Genomic DNA, 25,010 nt, shown 5'->3' on the forward strand with positions numbered 1-25,010 from the left:
GGATTTGAGAACTCTGCAATTCAATAAAGAAGACGAGGAAGAAGAAGAAACAAGAAGAATTCAGGTTGCCTTTGATTTGAAAGAGGAATGAAAACAACAGGGATTGAGAGAGAGATAAAGAAGGAAGAGAGATGAAGTTCAAAAGGAAAGGATGCTCCAATTTTCTATTCTATTATTTTTCTTTCAATGGGATTCTCTTTATATTCTTTCTCCCCAATTAATTCGTTGGACTTAAATTTTACTTCTGATCCTCTTTCAACATAAATTTATTGAGATTTCTTTCGTTTGAATAATTATAATTTAGATATCATAATTTACTTTTAGTTCGTGTTGCAATAATAATTTTAGTTTGATTAGGAAATTTATAAGATTAATTTAATGGAGAAAAAGTCTCTTAAATAATTTTATTAAATGATAAGTTTTATTAATAGATTATGATAGTTTTGAAAAATCTAATCTTCCCATAATTGTGATTTAATGTTTATGTATTACAACCAGTTATCAGAAATTGTAAGGCTTTTTTTTTTTTTTTTGGCTCCATGGGCGTAGCACAATGGTTTTAGGGTAAAAGATTGCACCCAAAGATGCAGATTCGAGTCATGGCAGCTGCAGTGTTGAGAGTTTCATCCTCTTGTGTGGGTGGCTCCTTGTGGGCACTATGCACTGTGCCTCTACCTTGGGGCCACCATGTACTGTGCTTAACCCCTCTCACGTGCGTGGAGTAGTATGTGGGGGCCCTTAAGGTGAGTGATTTCACTTTTACACCCTCGTAAGGCTTTTTGTTTTGATGGGTAAAAACCACATTAATTTTTTAACGTGTTATTATTATTTTTATTTAATTTTTATTTACCATCCTTGTTTGTGCAACTCTAACCTAACAAGTGATATTAGGGCCTTGGTTAGGTTGGTTATGACATCACAATTGTTTGAGAATCACTATTTGTTGTTGGATAAAAATTTGTGACAACAAATTTAAAGAAAATGAGAATTTTATTTGGTTGCTACAACATAAGATTGTTATCGACCCTCGTGAGGTTAGAAAGGTGACTGTTGAAGTTTGTTGTGTGATGGATCTACTTGCGTTGTAGATGTTGCTGATCGACGAAAGAGCTACCGATTGTCACTAATTGTTGGAGGCGGCCTAGAGAAAAGAACTACCACGTGTTGGTAGGTGCACCATGAGACCCACCAAAAATTGGTTTCACTTGTCGTAGCTTGAAGCAGAAATGGGTTATGCTGCTTTTACTACGAGGATGATGATACCATTATCTGATATGATACCATTAATTGCAACCAAAAATTGGGTTTGAAATGGTGATAATTGTTAATGAATTCTAGACTGTTGGACCCATCACCAGTGATGGTTCTTTGTTTTTTTTTTTTTTTTTTCATTGTTTATTTTAGTTAAATTTAAATTTAATCAAGGTTTAATTAGCTTAATTAATGTATATTAATATCAGTTTAATTAACAAGGGTTGTGACATAAGGCATGTTTGAATTATAAGAAATATAAGTCATAAGGTCTTCAAGAGTCATTTTTAAATCACAAAACATCTTTACACAAATAACTCAAAGTACAATAAATTCGAGTTCAATTTACTGTTTAATTTTCATACTTATCTCTAAAATAAAACTTGCTCCCAACGTGACTAATTAAGGCCTTGAAGGCAATGTTTTAAACTCTCAATAAATGGTATTGTCGTTCAACGACAATAATAAATTTATTAAGTAGAAATATTGTCATCAAGTCCCTTGAACTCTACAAAAAAGAGAACACATGATAGTTTTGTACAAACATTCTGATATTTAGTACAAATATTCTGATATTTAAATTAAACACTAAAAACTTTAATATCGTATTAAAATCAATATTAGAGATATATATTTTTTGAAATGATAGATTATCTATTTATAAAAAAGCCTTAACTTTTCGAAGATATATTAGAATTGGAATATTTTATAAATAATGTTTATCATAATATTTCGATGTTCACTAAGACTATAATTCTCTATAGATAATATTTATCCTTTTTACGCCACTCCCGAAGAGATTTTTAGATTATGAAATGATCTTGCACTTTGTTTAGGAATCCCTTCAATGAAGGGAAATGCTCTAGGTTGGAGCTTCATGATGGTCCACGGGAGACTCGTACCAATTTCCAGTGAAACTGAGGCGGTCTCCCAAGGTTGAAGACCGTAAGGGTCTTCTAGTGACCGTAAGGGTCTTCTAGTGATCTTGGTCTCTTAGGATTATGGCCCTGGGAGATCATTTGGGCTCCATTAATTATTTTGGCCTTTGGTCTTATGCTTATGTCACATCAAATGAATTTGGAAAGCCCATTAGTCGCACTCCAAAATTTAAAAGGAAAATTTCTTTTATTTATTTTATTTTATAAAAAATAATTTATATTATTTGAGTTAGGATGATCGAATGAATGGGCCTTTCAAAACTCTTAATAATATCGTCTAAAATGTAATAAATTTATTTGTATGTATAGTAGAAAACCTTTAAATAATAAAATAAAATGAATTTAATTACATAAGAGGTTTATATATATATACAAAGTAAAAGGAAAAATTAAAAAAGAATACAATTCTAAGATAAGATTCTCAATTTTTTTATTTTAATATAGCTATTATGTGAGTTTATTATATCTTCTAACTCAAATTCTCATGATGTGATAGACTAATCAAAGAGTCCAAACAAAATGAACGTGTGAAATTTGAATAACTCAATAAATTGACATTTAATATCTATACTATTATATAAGCAAACACTATATTTTCATATTATAAAATACTATTAATTAAATTTTTTTATAAAATCTTTTTTATCTATCTTGCTTAAAAATAAAATTTAATAATAAATAGCAAACAATTAACATAATGATAGGTAGCTTATAGTGTCAATTTTTCTTTTTGCTTCTCTCCTAACATATTTATTTCCTTTTGGGAAAATCTTCCTTTATTTATAAGGAATTGTCGTGTTTCTAAAAAATGCTATTTATTATACAAAAAATAATATACTTATAAATAATCTTCATAAATTAACATAAAATACATAAATTCATAATAGTTTTACTTAAAATTAATAAAAAAATACTTACTACTATGAACTATTGTTAATTTTAAATAAAATCATTATAAATTTAAGCAAAACTATTATAAATTTATGTGTGCTACGTCAATTTATGAGAGTCTCACACTATGTCAATTTATGAGAGTCTCACACACTGACTATCAGGGCGCATGGCCCTCAGATGGCTCAACAAGCATGAGTCTAAAGCCACATCCAGACCATATTCTAAGGTCACGTCCGAAGTAAAGTCCCTAGCAAGAATTGTGCTCGAGCCATCTCTAATTAGACTATACAAGCTCTAAATACTCTGAAAGAATGTAAGCCTTCACTCTCTACTCTTCTCGTTACTTCACATTTGATTTGCTCGTCTTCATTTTGTTAAACACTAAATTAAGCGTTGGAGTCTACCTCGAGGGACAAAAGTCCCGAGTTTACAAGGGTTTAGCAGGTGGTGTATTGGCCCCAACTTTCCAGCAACATAAGTATATCTCAATTCTTGCACATCCTACCCCTTCACCATTTTCTTGACATAAGAATGGCTGCCATGGACAATGTACACAAATCAAAGATACTCAAATTCTCATTTAAGAAAAAGGTGGAAGAAAGCATTCTCAAGGACCTAAACATATAAAGACTGACATTTTCTATCCAAACACAATGGCAAAGAAAATCACAAGCAAAGAGATAGATTCAATTTAAGCAGATTCTTTTCCCCAGTTTGCCAAAAGTTACATTATGTATTTGATGGATGTTGTAAAGGAATCACCAAACTAATGGGGAAAAGGAAGGGAACAAAGGAAAAACTATAAAGTGATATTGTATGAAGGAAGATCAAAATGAAAACCTACCAAAATGATGTGCAATAGCATTTCTTATTATTAATCTTGGTTCATATAATTAGAATCCAAATTGACTAGGTAAAGATCGCCAGCGGGTTGAGAAGAATCAGTCAATGTCATGTTGGTTGATGTGCCTTTGGACATGCTATTTGTCATCGTTGCTTCTTGGCTATCTTGACTGTCATCCATCTTCCCTTTCAGCTTCATTTGGTCATAAACTGAGTTGCTTCCATTTGAAATTAGTTCCTTGACAGTTGCTTTACCTTCAAGCATTCTTACAACTGAAGACATGGTAGGCCTAACTGACGAGGAAACATTAGTGCACAGAAGAGCTACATTAATCATCACCATTGCCTCGTCTCTGTTGAAGTCTGATCCCAACTTTGGATCCACTAGCTCTATCAGTTTCCCCTCCTCTTTTAGATCGAGTGCCTAAGGGAGAAAAATATTAGAACTTATATCTAATACATGCATACGTTGTAACTGCAAGTAAGGGCACTAAGATTTGTTTCTTTAACATAGATTGGAAACATAACAAGTGCTTCGCTACTAATAAGAAATACATTATGGTAATCCATAAATTCACAAGCTAACTTGTTCAAGAAGAGTTTTCACATTATTTCAGCAAACAAATTTCTTCCCCTGGCTATAATTGTGTTCTTTCATCCATTGAACTTGAAATGAAATCCAAATGTCGCAAATTGTGTGACTTTATAAGAGGTGAGAAAAGAAGTTTTCAACTTACCCAACCAAGAAGATTAAAACAGGTCTCCTTTGGCCGAAAACTACTGTTACTTTTTCCACTAACTATTTCCAGTGCAACAATTCCAAAGCTATATACGTCTGCTTTGTCAGTTAAGTAGCCGTGCATTGCGTATTCTGGTGCTATATATCCACTGCACATTCAAATTTACATAATCGTTCTACATGATTAGTATGTAGGTCATACATGTCATTGTAGGGAAGAATATAAAACAACCTTTCCCTTCCCATGATTAGTATGTGGTCATATGTCATTGTAAACAAGCTGGCTTGTTTACAATGTTACTATAAACAGTTAAATATATTGAAAGGGAAAAATAACTTCGTTACCACTAGAAAACTTATGATAATGATTTTAAGAAACAACAATTAATTCATTGTCTGTTATTGAAAGCATAGGACTTACTATGTTCCTGCAATTCGTGTGCTTATATGGGTATTATCCTCTTCATTAAGTTTTGCCAAACCAAAATCGGATATCTTAGGGTTAAGATTCTTGTCAAGCAACACATTGGTAGCCTTGATGTCTCTATGAACAATCTTAAGTCTTGATTCTTCGTGGAGAAAAGTCAAACCTTGAGCTATACCAATGCATATCTTGTATCTTGCCCGCCAACCCAATTTCAACTGGAGCTCTTCTGGGCCTTTAAAGAGAAAATGAACAAGAATGTGGAATTATTAGTTAAATGGCACATGCTTAAACATGTGCAGAAATGTTCTGATATTGAAATAGGATTGCTTGAAGTTTACCGTACAAAGCACGAGCAAGACTATTATTTTCCATGTATTCATATACTAGGAACAATTGATTGCCTGCAATGCAACATCCATGCAGCTTTACAAGATGAGGGTGTTGTAAAGCAGAAACCATCCCTATTTCGTTTACAAACTCGCGGTTCCCTTGCTTTGATTTGGAAGATAGCTGCTTTACAGCAATTAGTGTGCCATTTGATAAAAGTCCCTGAAATTTCAATATACAAAAATGGGGACCTTTGCATCAGGAGAATTTTATAGAAAGATGTGATTATCAAAGTTCAAATGTAACTGGGATCCATATTTCATTTTGAAGATACCTTATAAACAGAACCAAAACCACCCTCACCAATCTTATTAACAACATCAAAGTTGTTTGTGGCAGCTTTAATTTGCCTCAAGGTGAATGAACCAATTTGCAGGTCTATACCTTTCAAGTCTGCGAAAAATGCGAAGTGAGATAAGAGGTAGTTTTAGAAATAATAACCAAACATTATCCTAAAATTCTTACGACATTTAAATATTTGACTCCTGGAACATATATTTGCACCTGAATTCTAGTAACAATGTAAATCTAGTTAGTTTTCACATAATGGTGTTAAAAAATTTCATGTTTAAATAATATTTTTTGCAGAGAAAAAAATTACTTGTATAGCTGAGTTTGATAAAGAGAAAATTTGAAAATTGCAGGGACTTAATTTGCCAAAAGAGCCTTGCAAATAGAGATACATCTCTAAGATGAGAAAACATAAAAATTGCGATGAAGAGCTACCATTTATTTACAATTGTAAGATTTAAAGTACCTTCATCCATAGTATCTTTGCATCTTAGGCATCCTTTCCACCAAAGGATACCTAGAAGCAAAATAATAGCCAAAGCTACAGCAGCCACAATCCCAGCCACTACACCAGCGGACATAACATTTCCAGCGGACGTAACATTTCGACCTTCTGATGGCGGGATAGAATCTGCATGAGAAAAAAATAAATGAAAATGATAAGATGATTATATTAAGCTCATCAAGATGGGAACCCACGTGATTGGCAAGGAATAAATGGTTTCATCAGAACTCTAAATGAGTTTAGCTCGTATTATGACTTTGGAACCATTTAGATGCTCACACTCTATAAACAACATAAGCATGAATATGTTTCACTATGTACTGCAAGATAATTTGCATCTAAGAATTTTAAACAAATAATTAAATCGTTTCTTCGTGTTCCTATAACCAAACAAAACAATATAGAATACAATGATATCTTCACACACTAAACCTAATCAACATATACATCTTATATACACAACAACATCACTAACCCTCTCATTATTCAAACCAAAAAGAAGAAAAACACAACTCATTATTTGTGGATCTCATAATTTGTGAATCCTTTGTTCCCCATTAGATCCCATAATTTGTGGGATCATTTGTCTGCCACTTCTTACACTCCCCCTCAAACTGAAGAATGGATATAAGTTATTTCTAACTTGCTAATACAGATATCGAAACTTAATTTTTGAAGAACTTTGGTTAAAACATCACTTTCTTGGGACTTGATAGGAATGTAGGACAAGACAATAGTCTCATTCTTAATCTCAGTCTTGATGAAATTTCTATCAATCCTTATATGTTTCATCTGATCATATTGAACTGGATTATAGACTACATTGATAGCTGATTTGTTATCACTAAACAACTTATAGACCCTGTTATTAGCATGTTTAAATTTTCCATCAATCTCTATATCCAAATGAGTTCGCATGTTCTTTAAGCTATGGCTCTATACTCTACTTCTACATTGTTTCGAGCAACCACAAACTGTTTTTTGCTACTCCATGTCACTAGATTACCCCACACTTTTGTGCAATACCCAGTTATTAACTTGCTATCATTAACAACTCATGCCCAATCTGCATCTGAAAAACCAATAATGTCCTTGACTCCAATCTTTTTAAACAATAACCCTTTTTTAAGACTTCTCTTTAAATATCTCAAAATTTGGTTTGCTGCATCCATGTGTCTTTTTGTGGGAGCATACATAAATTGGCTTACTACGCTCACACTAAAGACAATATCTTATCTTGTGAGTGAAAGGTAGATGAGTTTTCCTATCAAATGCAAATAGCTTTCTTTATTCACTAGAGGATCACTATCTGAAACCTTGTGTTTCCAGTTACGTTCCAAAGGCATGCTAGAAGATTTACACCTAAGTTTTTCTGTCTCCTTAAGTAAGTTAAATGTGTAATTTCTTTGTGAAATGAAGATCCCTTTGTGACTTCTCGCAACCTTTATTCCAAAAAAGTATCTAAGTTTCCCAAGATCTTTTACCATGAATTCAACTTCAAGTCTCTTTTTGATATTTTCAATCTCCATTTCATCATCACCTGTGATTACAATATCATCAACATATACAATGAATATTGTTTTTTTTCCTAACTTATTCTTTTTCACAAACAAGGTGTGATAAGCTTGCTCTTAGTTGAATCCAAGATCCTTCATAACAGTGTTGAATCATGTAAACCAAGCTCGAGGTGATTGTTTCAAAATATAAAGGGCCTTTTTTAGCTTACATACCTTGTTTGGATATCCATTTTCTTCAAATCCAAGAAGAATTCTCATATATACCTCCTCCTTTAATGTGCCGTTGAGAAAATAATTCTTAATGTCAAGCTGGTGTAGTCTCCAATCTAAATTAGTAACAATAGTCAAAAGAACTCTGATTGAGTTAAGCTTGAGACTGGTGCAAAGGTTTCTTCATAATCAATCACATATGTTTGAGTAAAACCTTGTGCTACTAGCCTTGCCTTATATCGTTCTACAGTTCCATCTAGTTTATACTTCACTGAGAAGACCCATTTACTACCAACAGTTTTCTTCCCTTCTGGTAACTTCACCATCTCCCAAGTTTCATTATCATTCAATGCCTTCATCTTTTCTAGTACAATTTTCTTCCAATTTGGATCTTGAAATGCCTCACGAACATTTCAAGGAACACGAATCTCATCAATCTTTGAAATTTTCTAATAACTTAGTATATGCAACATAATCTGATATAAGACACTTGAAATTTCTCATAGAAAACCTTACCCCCTTCCTTATAGCAATCGGAAGATCAATGTTATTGATAGGTTCTTTTTCCTCACAACATGGCTCATTTTTCTCATCCTTTTCTTGATTATCTGTAGTAATGGAATTTGCCATCGATTCATACTCTTGAGTTTGCATTAGAGTCTATGGTCTCTTAGAGTAAACCAAAATTGGTTTAGGGCATATAGTGTTAGATTCTTTCCCTTGACCTATATCACCACTGTCTTTGAACTCAGAATCGAATTGGAAAGAAAAAGATGAGGAGATAAAAGGGAAGGGCTCAAAGAAATTGGGTTCCCAATGTTTGTCTCATTGAGTATTATTCTCCTCTTGGAGAGAAACTTAGGAGTAGAAGGTTTGATTTTCGATAAAGGAAACATCACACGAGATCAGGAATCGTTTTGTAGAAGAATGATAGCACTTATAATCTTTTTGTATGGATGAGTAACCAAAAAAGACACATTTAAGAGCTTTAGGATCAAACTTGTCCCGGTTGGGTTAAACATTATGGACAAATAACACACACCCAAACACACGAGGTTTAAGAGAATTTTGAACCCGAGAGGAAGGAGAGACAAATAACAATGCACTAAGGGATGTTCGGTATTAAAGGACTTTAGAGGGAACACAATTGATAAGGAATGTTGATGTAAGAATTGTTTCACCCCAAAAGGAGTATGGAACATGACTAGCAAACATGATGGATCGAGAAACATCCAATAGGTGATGATTTTTTCTCTTAACAACCCCATTTTGTTGAGGAGTATATGCATATGAACTTTGATGAAGTATCCCATATTCTTGAAAATATTTAGTTCATGGGAGAAATACTCTCTACCATTCTCCATTCGAAGAATATGGATAGATGATTGAAAACCATTTTTAACAAGCTTGTGAAATCGTTTAAATATTGTAGTCACTTCGGATTTTTCTCTCATCAAGTAAACCCAACATACCCGGGTACGGTCATCAATAAAGGTAACAAACTATTGTTACCCGATTAAATTTAATACTCGTGATGGTCCCCACAGATCATTATGAATTAATGGAATGGAGTAGAAGGTTTGTATGTGTGAGATGGATAAAATGCACGGGTTTGTTTGGCAAGAGTACAATGATCACACTGAAATGATGAATGATTTTTATTAATGAACAAGAAACTCGGGTAACCTATTCTATGATGCCACAACATAACATTAGAATTAGAAACGGAGAAAAAAATAGTAGGTAACTTTGGACTTGAAGGAAAACCAACATCTGACAAGTAATAGAGACAATTTTGCTCCTTAACATTCTCAATCGTCCTCTCCGATGCTAGATCCTGAAATTTGCAACTAGGGAAAAATGTTACTGAGCAGTTCAAATCTTTAGTTAATTTACTCACTGAAAGTAAATTGCACTGCAGACTAGGAACATGAAGAATTGAATTCAATTCTAACCCATTGAGTTCCATATCTCCTCTCCCTATTACTATGCACATGTACCCATCTGCTATAGTAATATCAACATTTTCCTTACATGGTTGATAGTTACTGAATCCTGTATTGGAGCTTGTCATATGGCTCAGAAGCATCTGTGTCCACTATTCGAGGATCATGTGAGTCTTTATATAACAATAAGGAAAAAATACCTTTATTTGATGTAAGTTTTGCAAAGCTAGTAGAGATTGATGGGATAATTTTGGAGGCATCTGTAACTAGTGAGGAAGTCATCAATTTTCGAAAAATTTTCATCTACTCTGCTGTGAATGGTTGAAAGGCTACACCAGTTGTTATCTTAGCCACATAGGCATTCTTTCTCCTTTGGCTTCATGGCTTCCAATATGGGGGCTTTCCATGAATATCCCAGCACATGTCTTTGGTTTGGTTGGGCTTCTTACAATGCTCACACCATAATCGTTTGTCCTTTCCAAAAGTTCATTTTGAATTGTATCCTTTATTTCGGTTTGCTGCTGAAGCAGATTCCTAGACTGCTATCTCGGTGGATGAGGGCTATATGGGAGATGTCATCACTTTCCTCTTTGTTTCTTCACGCCAGACTTCAGCAAACACCTCCTTTAGTTTTGGTAGAGGCTTTGTGCCAAGTATTCGTCCTTGAACATCATCAAGGTCTCGATTTAGGCCTTGTAAGAAATTGAATATTTAATATTTTTCTACCATCTTATTGTACAAGACTCCATCATCAAGAAACTTCCACTCAACATTATGAAACAAATCGATTTGTTGCCACAGTTCTAAGAGCATATTAAAGTACTCGGTAACAGATAATATACCTTGTTGAGTGTTTCGAATTTTAGAGTGAACTTCAAAACTTTAAGATATATCCTCAAGATCTGAGTACATCTCTTTCATTGCATCCCACACTTCTTTTGTTGTTTGGTAGAATAGATACAAAGCTCCCAATCTTTTGCTCTATCGACTTTATCAACCATGCCATCACAATTGAGTTTTATGCTTCTCATACACTATAGGCGACATAATCTAATAGAGGTGTTGTTGTTGCTCCTGTTAAATATCCCATCTTTCATCTTTCCTTGATCACAAGCAACACTGATTGATACTACTCTCTAAAATTGCTCTCATTTAATTTATGAAATGTGATTTGTATTGAGGGGTTCTCAGAATGACCATGTACTAAGGATAATTGGGGGTTGGAGATAGTCGGGATGCTGGTCGATTCTTCTATGGATGAAGTGGATTTGATCATTTTATCGGTAATGGTGGCCGTTGGTATTCAAGTTGGTGGAGGTGGTCTGCTGGTCAGAAATCAGAGGGTTGCTGCAAACCAGATCTAAAACTGTGAAGTTCATATTTGAGGCTGACGGTCTGACAGGCTTCCACAAAAAACAAAGAAAATTATCAGGATAGAAGGGCAGTGAGTAGCAACAGAGGCTTGTTGGAGCACTAACGAGGTTAATGGCCGGCAGCAATGGCAGATCGATGACGGTGGATGGCGATGAAACCACTGGGATCTAGAAGATCTGAAAGAGACGAGTCCAACAATGGTGACGACATCATGATTGGAGTACCAGAGAGAGAGAGATCGGAGCAACAAATAGTCTAGGTGGTCAGATCTAATGGTGGTGCGTGGCAACGACAATGGTGGCTGGACTTCAAGGGTTGGCCGATCCTAGGCCAGCGATGTTGATGGCGATAGTGGAAGAAGCAAATGATAGCCGAAAAGACCTATGGCAGAAGGTACACGCAATAATGCTACTAGGAGGGGTGACAAAGCTTGATGGTTACCGACGACGATGGAAACGAGAGAACCTCCGTCTTCTCCGTTCTAAGCTCTTGGTGGCAGCGACTGACTTGTCTGCTAGAGTAGTGGCAAATCAGCACCAGCTACAGGTGGCTCTGATATCATATAACCAAAGAAAACAATATGGAATATAATGATATCTTCACACACTAAACCTAATCAACCTATACATCTTATATACACAACAACATCACTAACCTTCTCATTCTTCAAACCAAAAAGAAAAACACAACCCATAATTTGTGGATCCTTTGTTCCCCATTAGATCCCATAATTTGTGGGATCATTTGTCTCCCACTTCCTACAGGTTCCAACCATTTGTAAAATAAATAAATAAACAAAGACGAATACAGAAGAAGTGAAGAACTTTAATGTCAGATAACATATGAAAACAGATTCTGCATATGCAAACCAAATGAGATGATTTAATTTTCAAGGTCTCCATTCATCCCTAATGAAACAGGATTAAATCATCTAATTTAATTCCCCTAACTATAATAGAAGCATAGCTCAAAAAGGATGAAAGAGACTGAGTTTTTTTTCCCTAACCGTGAATAGAATAAACAAAATTTCAAAGAAATACAACTGACCAGGTTCTACAGATATAGCTGAAATGAGGGGACCATATACACCTCTACTAGGGATACCAGTTGTCCCTCTTCCAGCCCAGTAAAAGTGGATTTTTAGTGTTCCATCAGTCACTACAGCATTGTATGGCTTTATGATTTCCTGACCAACTCCACCTATTTCATCTGCAATGTTGAAATCTTTGTCCACTAAGTTTCCCTGGAAGAAATTCCTCACAGTCAAGCTTTTACTTTGTGTTAGTTCTCTTCATTTTTGAAAGATATAAATTGCCACCCAGACATGAAACTCAAAATGGTGAATTATATGGGAGCATATCTCCCAATAAGTCAAACATAAACAGAACATCACTAGTATCCATTCTAAACAAAGAACTGAAAAGATAAAATCAAACATAATAGGAAAATTTTCATTCGTCAGCTCTAATTGGTGGTGGTATGTATATTGCAAAAACCTACCTGAATGTAAACATCAAATAGACGTCTTCCAAGGTTGCTATAATACTCTTCACGAGTAAACATAATTTCTGCAAAGTGAAGCTTCACTATGTAGTTTTGGTTCAGCAGACAGAACCCATAATAGACCAGAGATGAGGCAGAAAGTCGTGCATTTGTGTATAACTCATAATTATTCATTGAGAGCCTTGAATTATTTCTTACAATAAAGGAATCATCCGCGCGATCGTCATCCATAAAATAACCTGTGTTACTAAATGCCCAATTACTTCCACTTCGGAAGAAGTTTGAATTCCCAGCTGGGTCTACATCGGCTGAATATTTGGTGCCACCACCATCAGTTACTTCTCCCCCACCACAGTTTATGTGGAAGGAATTAATCTCTGATATAAAGCATAACCAAATTATTTATCATGAAATAGAACAAAAAGAAAAAAGGAACAAAAGCGTGAGAAGGAGATGATAAAACAAGCACAAGATTAACAACCTTCCCCTTGGGTCCCAAAATCAAGTCCACATTTAGCTCCAGTAGCAATTCCAATATGGGATATACTTTAAGTAAGACTATCAACTGTTTGTATTCATTAGTATGACCTCTCCCCTAATGCAACCTTTGTGGTGCATCATATTTTCAGCTTATACAGTTTTATAGAAGATGTAAGTTGACTTGATTGAAAAACAAAAGGATTCTCTAAGCCAAGCATGTTTAATACTACATGAAAGCATTAAGCACTGGCTTTTGAGTGGGACCATTCGCAGGTGATTGGAAACTCTATCATCATTAGCAACCATTATTTCAAGTTTTAAGCAAAAAGTTATGATAGTATGGTAGAGAAACTGGCAACAGCGTGCAAGTGCCAATACCATTATATGTTCTTTTGGGTCATTCTTACCTCATAACACAGCCACCAAGCTAGGGTTATTGACCAAGGCATATTCAAATTTTATATCAAAATTGCATAAATCAGTAAGTAAAATTACCAATTCAGATTTGAGATGATAAACTTATTCAGCTGTTGGACAAATTGCATAGAAAGAAAGGCCCTAAACACATCTAATTTGACACAAAAAAAAAAAAAAATGTGCAAGGATCGTCATTCTTATGGACTAACAGTGTAACCATTCCATTCAAAGAAATAGCACACTGTACATGTAATATGTAGGCATATTGCATATAAGCATATATGGCCTATATAATTTTAGGATCTATTATCTCCCTGTATTCATGTCCCTGTATTCATGACATGCCTTATGCATTTACAATGCTAATTTCTATGATATTGCTTTTCAAATAGTTCATGATAATTAAGTTACCCTTAGTTGTCACATTGATACACCAAATCAAAACAGAACAAAAGCGGACTTACTTTGTTTGCAAAGTCCCAAGCAGGATGAAATTGAACTGACAAGACAATTTGAGATCATGAAGTAGTCAGAATCATATCAATATACTAATTTGATAAGGAAATAAACCAAATAAATTCCTAATGGATCATTAGAGGAACACAGATATCAAGCTAAATGTTCTTCGTCAAAGGTTCAAGACTCACGTGCTACCATTCAAAGAGCTTCCAAATAAGTTCCTATACAAAAATACAAGAGCATGGTTGCAATGAGATCTTCAAGAAATTATAACAATTCCAAGTTGTATGTAATCTTACACGTTTCTCTGCTGACAAGCTTGGGAGGAGCTCAAACTAAAGTTGTTAAATGAAAGATCACTGCAACGTAATTCAAAATATAATTCATTAACTCTAGAATAAGAGGAAAACTATTATTCTAGGCATAATGGTTAATCTATAACTAATAGATTTGTTGTTAACATATCACTAGCAATAAACCTTTTGTCATCATAATTGACATATCTACCACTCTATGTAAGGAAAGGCTATATCTAGAAAGCATCTTTATTTGGTAAGTTTGGATTTGTTCTAGGTAATTATCCAAAAGAGACAGCTTAGTGCATAATTTGTTTGTCCCTGCATGATAGATCAGGGGATTGGACATGTGCAGCTTTACACCCCCCTCCCACCCCCCCCTCCCCTCAACAAGCAGAGAAAACCTGCAGTACCTGCTCACCAGGAACAGTACTAATAGAGAAACAACTGGGGAAAATTTTATTTTCTATCAAACCCAATTTAATTAAAGTCAACTAGATTTTTCTCCCTTCCAAGTAAAGGTTACCAATATTGTAGCTTAGTTAAAACAACTCCCAACAACCTCTAGTGGCTACCTTTAATCATATTAATTAGGTGAAAATTTGCACAATGGGATTGAACGTAATCATAATATAAGCCGTCACTTACATATATCATTTCTTGCATACAACCAAGATATTGCATCATTGATAAAATAATATATCATCACGCATTACTTGGCCAAAATAAAACTAAATCCAAGTTGTTCTACACGCATGTAGCCATTCCTTTTTACTTTAGCCTTCCTTTGCTCTTCAATAAACTTGCTACACCTATGCATACATTCATTTTGTAGTAAGAAAATACATTCTGGAATGAGTTATACATTTATGAACATCTTGCATGCAACTATGGCATGAATATCATTTTCACAACTTGAACTGCAACAACTTGCCTTGAGATTATAATTTCAAAATGCTTCTCTCATGAAATACATGCCAGTACTTTGTCTTCTCATAGCCCTTACCTTGGGTAGCTTGAGACTGCTCACTACTTTGTCTTCTCAATTTGTTCAAAATACATGCCATCAAAAAAATTCATGCCAATTAAAGCAGAAAACATGCTCATATCCCTTACCTTGTGTAGCTTGACACTGCTTACTACTTTGTCTTCTTAAGCATTATTGTGTTGCTATACTTCCATGATTTAAACACCATTAGGATCATTTAGATGTCTTAACTCAACTAACTATACTTCAACCATCTAGTAATCTTTTCCCAACTCATCTTTGATAAGTCGTAAGCTTATATTGTTATTTTTGGATTCCATATACCTTCAGAATCTTATGTTTTTCACTTGGGTTAACACACTTATGGACTTGTCATGAAATTTCAAACATTACTGATGTTTCAATTTTTTCATCCAACCTCATTTGGGCTCAAAATGCATTTTATTATTACTCTCTCTCTCTCTCTCTCTCTCTCTCTCTAAAGATATTTGTGTGTGCACATGCCTATGTATATATACACACACCTCTTTGTACTAATTCATATATACTCCAAAATTCCAATATTGGATAATCACTTCAATCCTTGATGTTAAATTTTACATCTGGTGTGCTGTTCAGCTTCACGTTATCTATCTAAAAAATACACATCTGCAGGCATTTGTCCCAAACCTGTAGAATTACATACCAACAGACTCATTTTGAAATGAGGATTCCAAATCCATTGTTTGTTTCTCGAAATTCAATAATTTAATTTTCAATTTTCAGTTACAACCCATGCACATAATGTCGACATATCATATAGGATATAGAATTGAATTTTTCCCAATTACACATTTTTCTTACAAGTTCCCCCAAATTATATATAGTTCAGCCCTCTTTCTATTTTCCAATTAATTCACAAGAACCTCTGGTTTCTAGAACCAAATCTGATCACTTTGATTGACTGAGCCCTCATGTTTAGTCAACTGAGAATGTCCAAAGAGCTAAGACAAAATTCCTCATATTCATTAAATACGTAATTCCTAAACTAATTTCTTCCAAAAATTTCATAAGATAACCTGAAATATGAAATTTTCTTCTATTAAATATTCCTCAAAAATACAATGCAACACGGGTTATTACAAAATTGTTGCTGCAATTTGAACTCATGACACTAGGTTGTAATGGAGAGACCCAACCAACCTCTGGTCATTTGGATATTGCTTCAGGTAATAATTATGCAAGAAAAACTTTTTCCACATATGTCTAATGTATCAACTAACACTTTATTGGCACTAATTGATAACGAAGATTCAGTAATAATATTATCATCCATTGTAGCGTCCCAGAAATTTTGGAGGCAACAATAGTTATTCAGTTATGGTATTTAAGATCAATGTTGAGTATTTGAAGATTTAAGGGAGATAAATAATATTAAAGATAATAATAACCGTAGTAATAATAATAATAATAATAATAATAATAATAATAATAATAATAATAGAGATAATGCAAATAATAATAACAAATGAGTAAATTAAATTAATTAATTAATATATACATATATATATAAGTACAGGTTCGTGGCCCCCAAGCATGCTATAGGGGGCCATTTTCGTTGAAAACAGGGGAGAGAGAGAAGGAGAGCTCGTGAGAAAGCAGAGAGCGGAGAGATAAGGAGAGGGAGAGAGCTCAACCAAGAGATGGAGGGAGGGAGAGAAGGAGTTCGAGAGGGAGAGCTGGGAGATGGCTGGGGGCGGCCAAATGCAGAGCGAGGCAGCGACGACCGCGTGCTGGTGCAGGTGCGGGTGGCCATGGACGACGCTGAAGTAGGGCGGAGCAGCGACAGACAACGGTGGTGCGGTCGTCAGTGGCAAAGCCGATAGTGGGGCTGGCCGGTGGTGCTGCTAGCAGGAGGCGATGGCGGCTGGTGGAGCTAGGCAGCGGTGGGTGGCCGCCGATGAGCGCAGGGAAGAAGAAGAAAAAGAGAAATGAAGAAAGAAAAGAAAAGAAAAGAAAAGAAAAGAAAAAGTAAGAAAAAGAAAATAAAAAAAAAGGAAAATATAAGAAAAAAATAAAGGGGTTTTGGGGATTATTTTAGTGTGAAAAGTGACTAGGTACGTGGATAAAAATTTGTAGAAGTATTATATGTTTAAATTATAAATTTTACGTGATTAGATTTAATTAATTTGAGTCGCAAACTTGTTATTCTCTGTAGAACGTTTTACTTCGAAATGGGAACACAAGAGAGGCCAGAATTAGCCGATTATAGGCAAACTCCTAACCCTATCCTTATGTTCTTTAATTCCCGTGAAAGCCTCCGTGGTTTCTCGTATTTTATTCCCTCCCTAACTGTGATTCAATTCCACGCTTTAATAATGATAATTCGCGTGGCAACCATTTCATGACTTATATGTTAATAATGGGCATATTGGAGAGAAAATAAATTAAGTGGATGATGTTTTGGTGTTGTTCCTTCCGTCTGGTACAGAGCTTCGTATCACTCCGCTTTCCTTGGGAATGATGTCGGACCCGTTGAGGCTAGGTTCTTAGAAAGTGACTAAAGTCAAGATTATAGGGTTATGTTAATAATTTATTATGAATGTAGAGATGGTTTCCTGTATATGAGAAGAGATGAGAACGTGAATGACATAATGGTGTCTATGTTGTTATGGATAAAGTGTGCGAAATGATGAACTTAAGTGACTTAAGTTTAATGTTGTCTATGTTTGTCTTAAGGGTATGGGGTACAAAGTCACTTACTGTCGACCATGGGTCGTGATAGTAGATGGCTGGATGTATGGGCGCCAGCCATCGACTGTTACGATAAGCGCTAGACGGGTTAGAAGAGCTAGTATTGCCAGATTCCCGCCTTGATTGTGTGCATAACATAATGTGTGTGCTGCATGGGGATTATGTTGCACTTACTGGTGGGACATGTTTTGTGTGTGATGGATGTGTGAGCATTTGCATGACACGATTGGTCTAAAAGCCAACTTGGGTATTTTATGTGAGCCGGTGCATTTAAAGTATATCGCATATGTGAATTCCTATGTGGGCGTAGCATGCCCTAATGGTTGGTTTATGGGGGCCTTGTCATCACATTGATGTTGCAGAAGCCATTGCATTTCCTATTTGTTGCATTACATGGTGAGAATGTACGGTTTTAAGTTATGAGTATGGGTGATGGGTGGCGCCCACCACGGAATATAGGCCGTGGAAGTAGCCCATAGAAAGACTTTGGGAGTGAGACCTACGACAACAGAAAGACCTTGGGAGTGATACCCACGGCAACAGTAAGACTCTGGGGTGAAACCCACGGCAATAGATTATGTTGTGAGTGACAGGAAGAGACGTGTAAGGAAAATTGTATGGTAGCCTATAAAAGGCTGCTAACAGGGCTGTATGTTGGACTTGGGTGCCAGTGTGTGTTTTATGTGGACTCCAAGGACCATTTATATGGAGTTTATTATATGTTTATGCATCTAGAAATAAGGCAGGTATTGGGCATGATATGACATGACGTTGCATTAGCATGAATTGCATTGGGTGTTATAGGAAAAGTTTTGTCTACAACCTACAACCTTTCTTTCTAGAGCTTGTTGAGTCCCGCGACTCACGTTTGCTTTCCCTCATTCCAGGTAAGAGTATCCTAAGATCTCAGGTGCATCCAACAGAGTTGGGTCCAGATTGTCGAGTCATGATAGCAAATACAGAGTCCTCCCGAGACTAGGTCTTGGGTGTCATTGTGCTTATGTTACAGTAATGTTTTATATGTTTGAGATGGGTGTATTCTATGAAAGCCAGGTGGGCTCATGTTGTGAATGATTGTGTAAGAATGATTATTAAATGTTTTGTGATAAAGAGTTATGGTTTCTAAAAGGATTGGGTGTGAATTTTAGTTTGCGTTATTGTTCAATATCATTCAAATAATGATTCTCTCACGAATTCTCTATGCACGCGAAAACTCTGGGAGGTGGGCGGTTACATCCACTATGTTCTTTTCTCAGGGCTACACAAAGGTAAGCACAATCTGTGTATAAAATTCAATTTAAGAAGATTTTTCATGGCTGTTGAAATTATTTTGGCACACATTGCAATAAGAATATTAAGTTTCTTGACAGCAGTTGGTGGTCCAATCCAATTCCACAGACTTGCATGATAATTAAAGATTTATGAGAAAATGAGGATGGAAAGTACTTCATATGCAGAAAGAAAGCAATGGGGCGCGACATATGCGTTTAAGAGTTGAATAGTAAATAACCTAGACAGTAGCAGACTGTGTGCAAGATAACTTACATATTTTCTCCATCTGTCAGCACCGAACCAGGCACAGGTCCGCTTAGCAAGTTCCCAGTTAAGTAGCTAAGAACACAAATATCCAAAAAAAAAATTCTGATTATCTGTCACTCATGGTACAATAGCATTAATATTGTGGTAACGAACTCATCCAAAAATCTCACAAAAATATTATGCTAACATCAATTCAAATATTTGAGTACGGCCCACTTGATAAATGCACCCCATACTGTTGGTTCAAATGATACAACCAAAACATAGAAAACATTGGTGTCCATACATGTAATCAGTCATTGCTAGATTAACAAAGCTGCTTGGAATTCCTCCACTTAACTTGTTAAAGCTGAGGTCTCTGCAAAAGAAATCATAAGCAAGTTTCAAAATGACATTTTTCATATCAACTGCTGTATTTAGCAAAAAGAAACATTTAGAACCAGATAATTAGCATTATAAGTTCTAGTGTTCAGAACATAAGTAACATTTTTGCAGCATTAAGCAAACACAAGAAGCTGTGATGGGTTCAAACTCTTCCAACTAGGAAGTTTAAATACTCATCCTCAAATGTTCACAGCTCATCAGTTGCATTGTAGCATGTGGTAGTGAACTTGCGAGATATTTAACGACATCACATGATTCGTCGCATCAGTATGTAGGAAAAAGACCTCACAAAGAGAAGTTAACAAATTATATGCCAAGAGTAAGGTAAAAGGGACACAAATACTAACAAACTCTTCAACTTTTCCATCCCCCCAAGATATTCAGGTAAGGGTCCAATAAGATTACAACTTCTCAAAATCCTGCAGCCAAATAAAAAACAAACTGCATAAAGTAGCAGAAGATAATAATACTCTTTAGCGAAGCTATATGACATAAACAATCAACTTACAGATACTTCAAGTTTATCATATTATTAAGGCGTGGAAAAGACGATTGGGTTCCATTTAAGTCACTGATTCTCCTGCATATCTTTTCCCATCTTAGAACGACATTAATCATCCACAATCACTAAATGGGCAAAAGTCATGGAAGTAGAAGATTTTACTGACAAGTCAGTCATTTTGGTCAAAAGAGCAATGCCAAAAGGAATTGGACCATCCAAACCACTAGCCTGAATCACTCTGCATGCCACAGTTTTAAATGAGAAAGTAGCTTACAAAAAATTATAGAAATAAGCAATGGCTGAGCATAGCAAAGATTAAAGAGGTCAAGCTCTAACAGTCTGCCAAGATTTGTCCAGTTCTGGATGAAATTGGGTATCTTTCCGGTAAAGTAGTTGTCAGCCAGCCTTCTGCATCATATCAACTAATTCTTGGATAGCTCAATAGAAAGGGAAAAGTAGATGACTAGTGAAAGAAAAATGAACTTACAAGTCCTTCAAGTTGGTCAGCCTCGCAAGTTCTTCGGGGAGCTCCCCAGTGAAATTATTTGAAGTCAACCATCTTCAACAACAAAATGGCATCAACCAGTAAACTGATTGTCCTTCGATTTAAGAGCATTTACTCTAAACCGTTAAGCAGATAGAGAGACATACATATTACAATATCTTTTCTGCATTATTTGTTTTTCATGTGAAATATCTCATATGAACACCCCATCAAACTAATGAAAACTTTAACCCAATTTACAAAGAATGCCAAGAGACTAGGAAACTGTAACTGATTGTACTCACAGTTTCTCTAAGCGAGAAAGATTCCCAATCTCGGGAGGAATGGCTCCTGACAGCTGATTGAACTCCACACCTCTACAAACCTCAAAATCAAAATCTTAGAATAAAATGATACATTTTTTTTTAAATTCATACAGAATAAACAAATGGGTATTGAGGTATTACAGATGAACAAGTGTGCTGATGTTTCCAAGTTTCTTTGGGATTGGACCAGTTAGCCGGTTTCCAAGGAGGGAGCTACAAATGCAACGAGTCCAATGACCCAACTATCATCAGAAACATAGAGCAAAAAATGCCTCAACACCATTACAACATAAAGGAATGGCAATTGATAAGCATACATACATGTTTACTAGATTCATGGTGCCCCATTCTGGAGGGATGGTGCCGGAAAGATAGTTGCGGGTTAGATCACTGCCAAATATTATAACAAATTCATAAAAGAGAATAAGAACACAACGAAATGGGTAATTAAGAAAATAGAAACAAGAGCTGTTTACTTACATTTTTTGGAAGTAAGGGAGCCTCACCAGGTCTTGTGGGAGAGTCCCTGAAAGACCTTGCTGTTTCAGGACTCTGCGTTTCGGCACAAAGAAGAATTTACGCCGTGTTTAAATGAGCAAAGCAACAATGACCCAAAGAGAAATTGGTGGTTTGAAAATTGATTCAGAAAGACAACACATTTTGGAATGAAAAGATTCCCAAATTTTCTCTTCGTATTCCTTCCACAGTTTCACCAAATGCCTTCATCCCTCCCAAATTTTTATTGTAATTTCTCTAATTTTCTTCCCACTTGCAACTTGTAACCAACAAGCTGATACTCTCATTGAACTTATATGGCATTTGAGGAATCGACAGTACATCAATGTGCATAAATCCACAAAAAAAAAAAAAAATCCAACACAAATATAGTTGATATTATGATTATGATATGGAGTATTCCAAACTATGTAATTCTATTTACAAAAGCATGTATAATTTGCATGTAAGTTCAATGGTGTAAGTGGCTGAATCATATTTGTGTAGAGAGCTAATTAAGTTGTTGGAAAATGGCAAACAGAAAATAGAGTCAAGAGAAAAGAAGAGTAGAGTCTTCCGCGTGGTCGCCTCCCGCCAGCCCATGCGCGCCAGCCTTTCGCGCCCCGCGCGGCCTAGTCTCCCGCGGACTCTTCCGCGGTCCCCTCTCCTGAAGCCTCCGCGCCTGCCGCGCGGCCTAGTTTGCCAATCTATTTTGGTTTTTTTTTTTGTATGAGTATACAAATTTTTTTGTTATATGGATTATATTTTTAAGTTAATATAATTTATGTATTTTGATATATAAAAAAATAAAATAAGATGAGTAAATTTAACATATTTTTTTATATATTAAAGTATAAAAATTAAATTAACTTAAAAATACAAATATAAAAGTGTAATAGAAATAACAAAAAATTCAAATTACGGCAAGAAAAATAAATAAAATCTAGAGGTTAAATCAATTCAAAAATATAAATATAAAGGTATAATTGAAATAATAAAAAATTTAAATAATTATATAAAAAATACTAGATTAAAAATATAGATTTGGTCTACTTTATATCATATAAACATGAAATTTTCTTTTTCTCAGGCTTTATTTTCCCTACCTTATATAAAAAAATTCAATTTAATTAGAAAAAAATTTAAGCAAATTTAATTTTTGGTTTGGAGACTAGTTAGGTTCCTAGAAAAATATAAAGATAAATGCTGATGGCCCTCTAGTCCTTAAACAAAACTTTACCGTAGTTGAAATTTAAGATTGAACCTCAAGTTAGGGGCTCAAAAGGAGTGACATAACGCAACCTAAACAAATATCAAGACAGACTTAGGCTTAAATTTAAGGCTATACTTGCCTCGTCTAGTCCATTTAAAGGATTAAATTTGACTGTTTACATAATCTCATTTTAACTTATCTAACTCCTCAATCTACTTATATAAAAACACATATCTCAGAATTTGAATACAACATTTATTATAAATTTATTACATTAATAATACATAATTTTTTAGTATTATGACTAATTGAAAGGTCGAATAATCCATTAGAGGATTAGATCCTACTCTCACTTTTTGCATAAAGAACCAATTCAAACAAACTTGGCCCTACAATCACTTGGACAACTTCAAAAGAGAAAGGGTAAATTATATGAAAGTTACCTACACTTAACGTCATGTGTAACTTATTCCTGTGCTTTCGATTATATAAAAAAAAATCTCTTGCATTTTTAAAATGTTACAATTAGTCACAATTTATTATTATTTTACATAAATTTTTACAATTTATTGGTTAACTAATGCAAAATTCAGTATTTTTTTGATAATTATGTAGAATTATGTATTTTATATATAAATTATTGCACAAAATTATGTAAAATAATAATATATTGTGGATTGCAGCATTTTGAAAGTATAAAGGTTTTCTTTTATGTAATTAGAATTAGAGGAGAGATAAATTACACATAACCCTAAAAGAGAAGAAATTCATATAATTTACCCAAAAAAATAAATTTAAAAAAGAGCACGGTTATTTCACAAATCGATTAGTGATCGAGCCTAATAACCTCATCATAAATGACTAATTTTCCCCATTCATTCCACCAGTAATTCACCTCCACTGGTCCCCTCGCCCGATGTATTCGCCAGCAAAAATATTAGCATCCAAAACATGCACATATAATTCCCATTTTTTCCAAGAGGAGAGAGAAGATTTTCCCCGAGAAAATAAGAAACATACATGCTAATGACATGGCAAACGGTGTTGTTGGAGAAGGAGCAATCACAGGTGACTGCATTCTCAAACCCGTTGCTTGGGTTTAGGGTGGCCCAGCCCTTCTCTCCACCGCATGGATCCACACTGAAATCCCAATCCTCCTTCCCCAAAGTCGCGCCAATTAGCTCCAGAACTTCCACTGTAAGCCCCACAATTAAACTCAAACAAGTAAACTCACTGCAACTGCAATCAAAATCCACAGACAAAAGACCCCAAAGTAACAAGAAATCATAGTCGTTTCCTCCAAAATCAGGGTTTCATCCACACCCAAGACGTAATTATGGGTTCACAAAAAAAAAATCATCATCATCATCATCATCATCATATACAGGGGCGGATCTAGAGCAGATCTGGAGAAGGACTGGGCCTAGATCCATAACATTTCAGCTGTTCTCCCCCAAATGGGCCAGATCTGCATTGCAGATCTGGGGGAGGGCTGAATCTGGGAGGGTTCCCCCCCCCCCCCCCCCCCCCAAAAAAAAAAAAAATCCGCCCCCTGATCATATATATATTGTATATACCTTCACTGTGAGTGAGGTTGGCTTGAGATGCGAAAACTGGGAAGCAAATGGACATTGCACAAATGAGTAAAGCAAGAACTCTTGGCAAGATCGTATTGTTCATCATCTTCACAGCATCAAGTGGATATATATGTATATATATATGTGTATATATGCCCTCAAGGAGAGCTAGAGCTACCTGATGAACTGATGAAGATCATGAAATGCTGAAACTATACATATGTGTGTACATATATGGGAGAGCTGTCTCGTTGTATTAACTTTTCATGGGGTGAGGGCCATTGCCAGAAGT

General features: G+C 35.2%; 1 protein-coding gene across 2 annotated transcripts in view; it reads right to left on the reverse strand.

Moving 5' to 3' along the window:
- The window catches only part of LOC127791803 (probable leucine-rich repeat receptor-like serine/threonine-protein kinase At3g14840), a 64,636-nt gene extending 39,626 nt beyond the window's left edge, over positions 1 to 25,010 (reverse strand). The window contains exons 1-24 of one of the 2 annotated variants that reach the window (XM_052321879.1): positions 24,719 to 25,010; positions 24,162 to 24,336; positions 21,914 to 21,985; positions 21,755 to 21,823; positions 21,575 to 21,646; positions 21,413 to 21,484; positions 21,111 to 21,182; positions 20,960 to 21,031; positions 20,790 to 20,861; positions 20,630 to 20,701; positions 20,469 to 20,540; positions 20,024 to 20,095; positions 19,744 to 19,809; positions 14,481 to 14,540; positions 14,370 to 14,402; positions 14,187 to 14,221; positions 12,823 to 13,202; positions 12,370 to 12,565; positions 6,237 to 6,401; positions 5,754 to 5,872; positions 5,431 to 5,641; positions 5,087 to 5,324; positions 4,664 to 4,814; positions 3,740 to 4,350 (exon numbers count right to left, since the gene is read on the reverse strand). In XM_052321879.1, the coding sequence (XP_052177839.1) occupies positions 3,958 to 4,350; positions 4,664 to 4,814; positions 5,087 to 5,324; positions 5,431 to 5,641; positions 5,754 to 5,872; positions 6,237 to 6,401; positions 12,370 to 12,565; positions 12,823 to 13,202; positions 14,187 to 14,221; positions 14,370 to 14,402; positions 14,481 to 14,540; positions 19,744 to 19,809; positions 20,024 to 20,095; positions 20,469 to 20,540; positions 20,630 to 20,701; positions 20,790 to 20,861; positions 20,960 to 21,031; positions 21,111 to 21,182; positions 21,413 to 21,484; positions 21,575 to 21,646; positions 21,755 to 21,823; positions 21,914 to 21,985; positions 24,162 to 24,336; positions 24,719 to 24,824 (3,045 nt within the window). In that variant the 5' untranslated portion in view covers positions 24,825 to 25,010 and the 3' untranslated portion in view covers positions 3,740 to 3,957. Of the gene's footprint in view, positions 1 to 3,739; positions 4,351 to 4,663; positions 4,815 to 5,086; positions 5,325 to 5,430; positions 5,642 to 5,753; positions 5,873 to 6,236; positions 6,402 to 12,369; positions 12,566 to 12,822; positions 13,203 to 14,186; positions 14,222 to 14,369; positions 14,403 to 14,480; positions 14,541 to 19,743; positions 19,810 to 20,023; positions 20,096 to 20,468; positions 20,541 to 20,629; positions 20,702 to 20,789; positions 20,862 to 20,959; positions 21,032 to 21,110; positions 21,183 to 21,412; positions 21,485 to 21,574; positions 21,647 to 21,754; positions 21,824 to 21,913; positions 21,986 to 24,161; positions 24,337 to 24,718 lie in introns of those variants that run through there. The other variant, XM_052321878.1, reaches the window with a different exon arrangement.

Source organism: Diospyros lotus, chromosome 15 (genome assembly GCF_014633365.1).
Source record: "Diospyros lotus cultivar Yz01 chromosome 15, ASM1463336v1, whole genome shotgun sequence".
NCBI lineage: Eukaryota > Viridiplantae > Streptophyta > Magnoliopsida > Ericales > Ebenaceae > Diospyros > Diospyros lotus.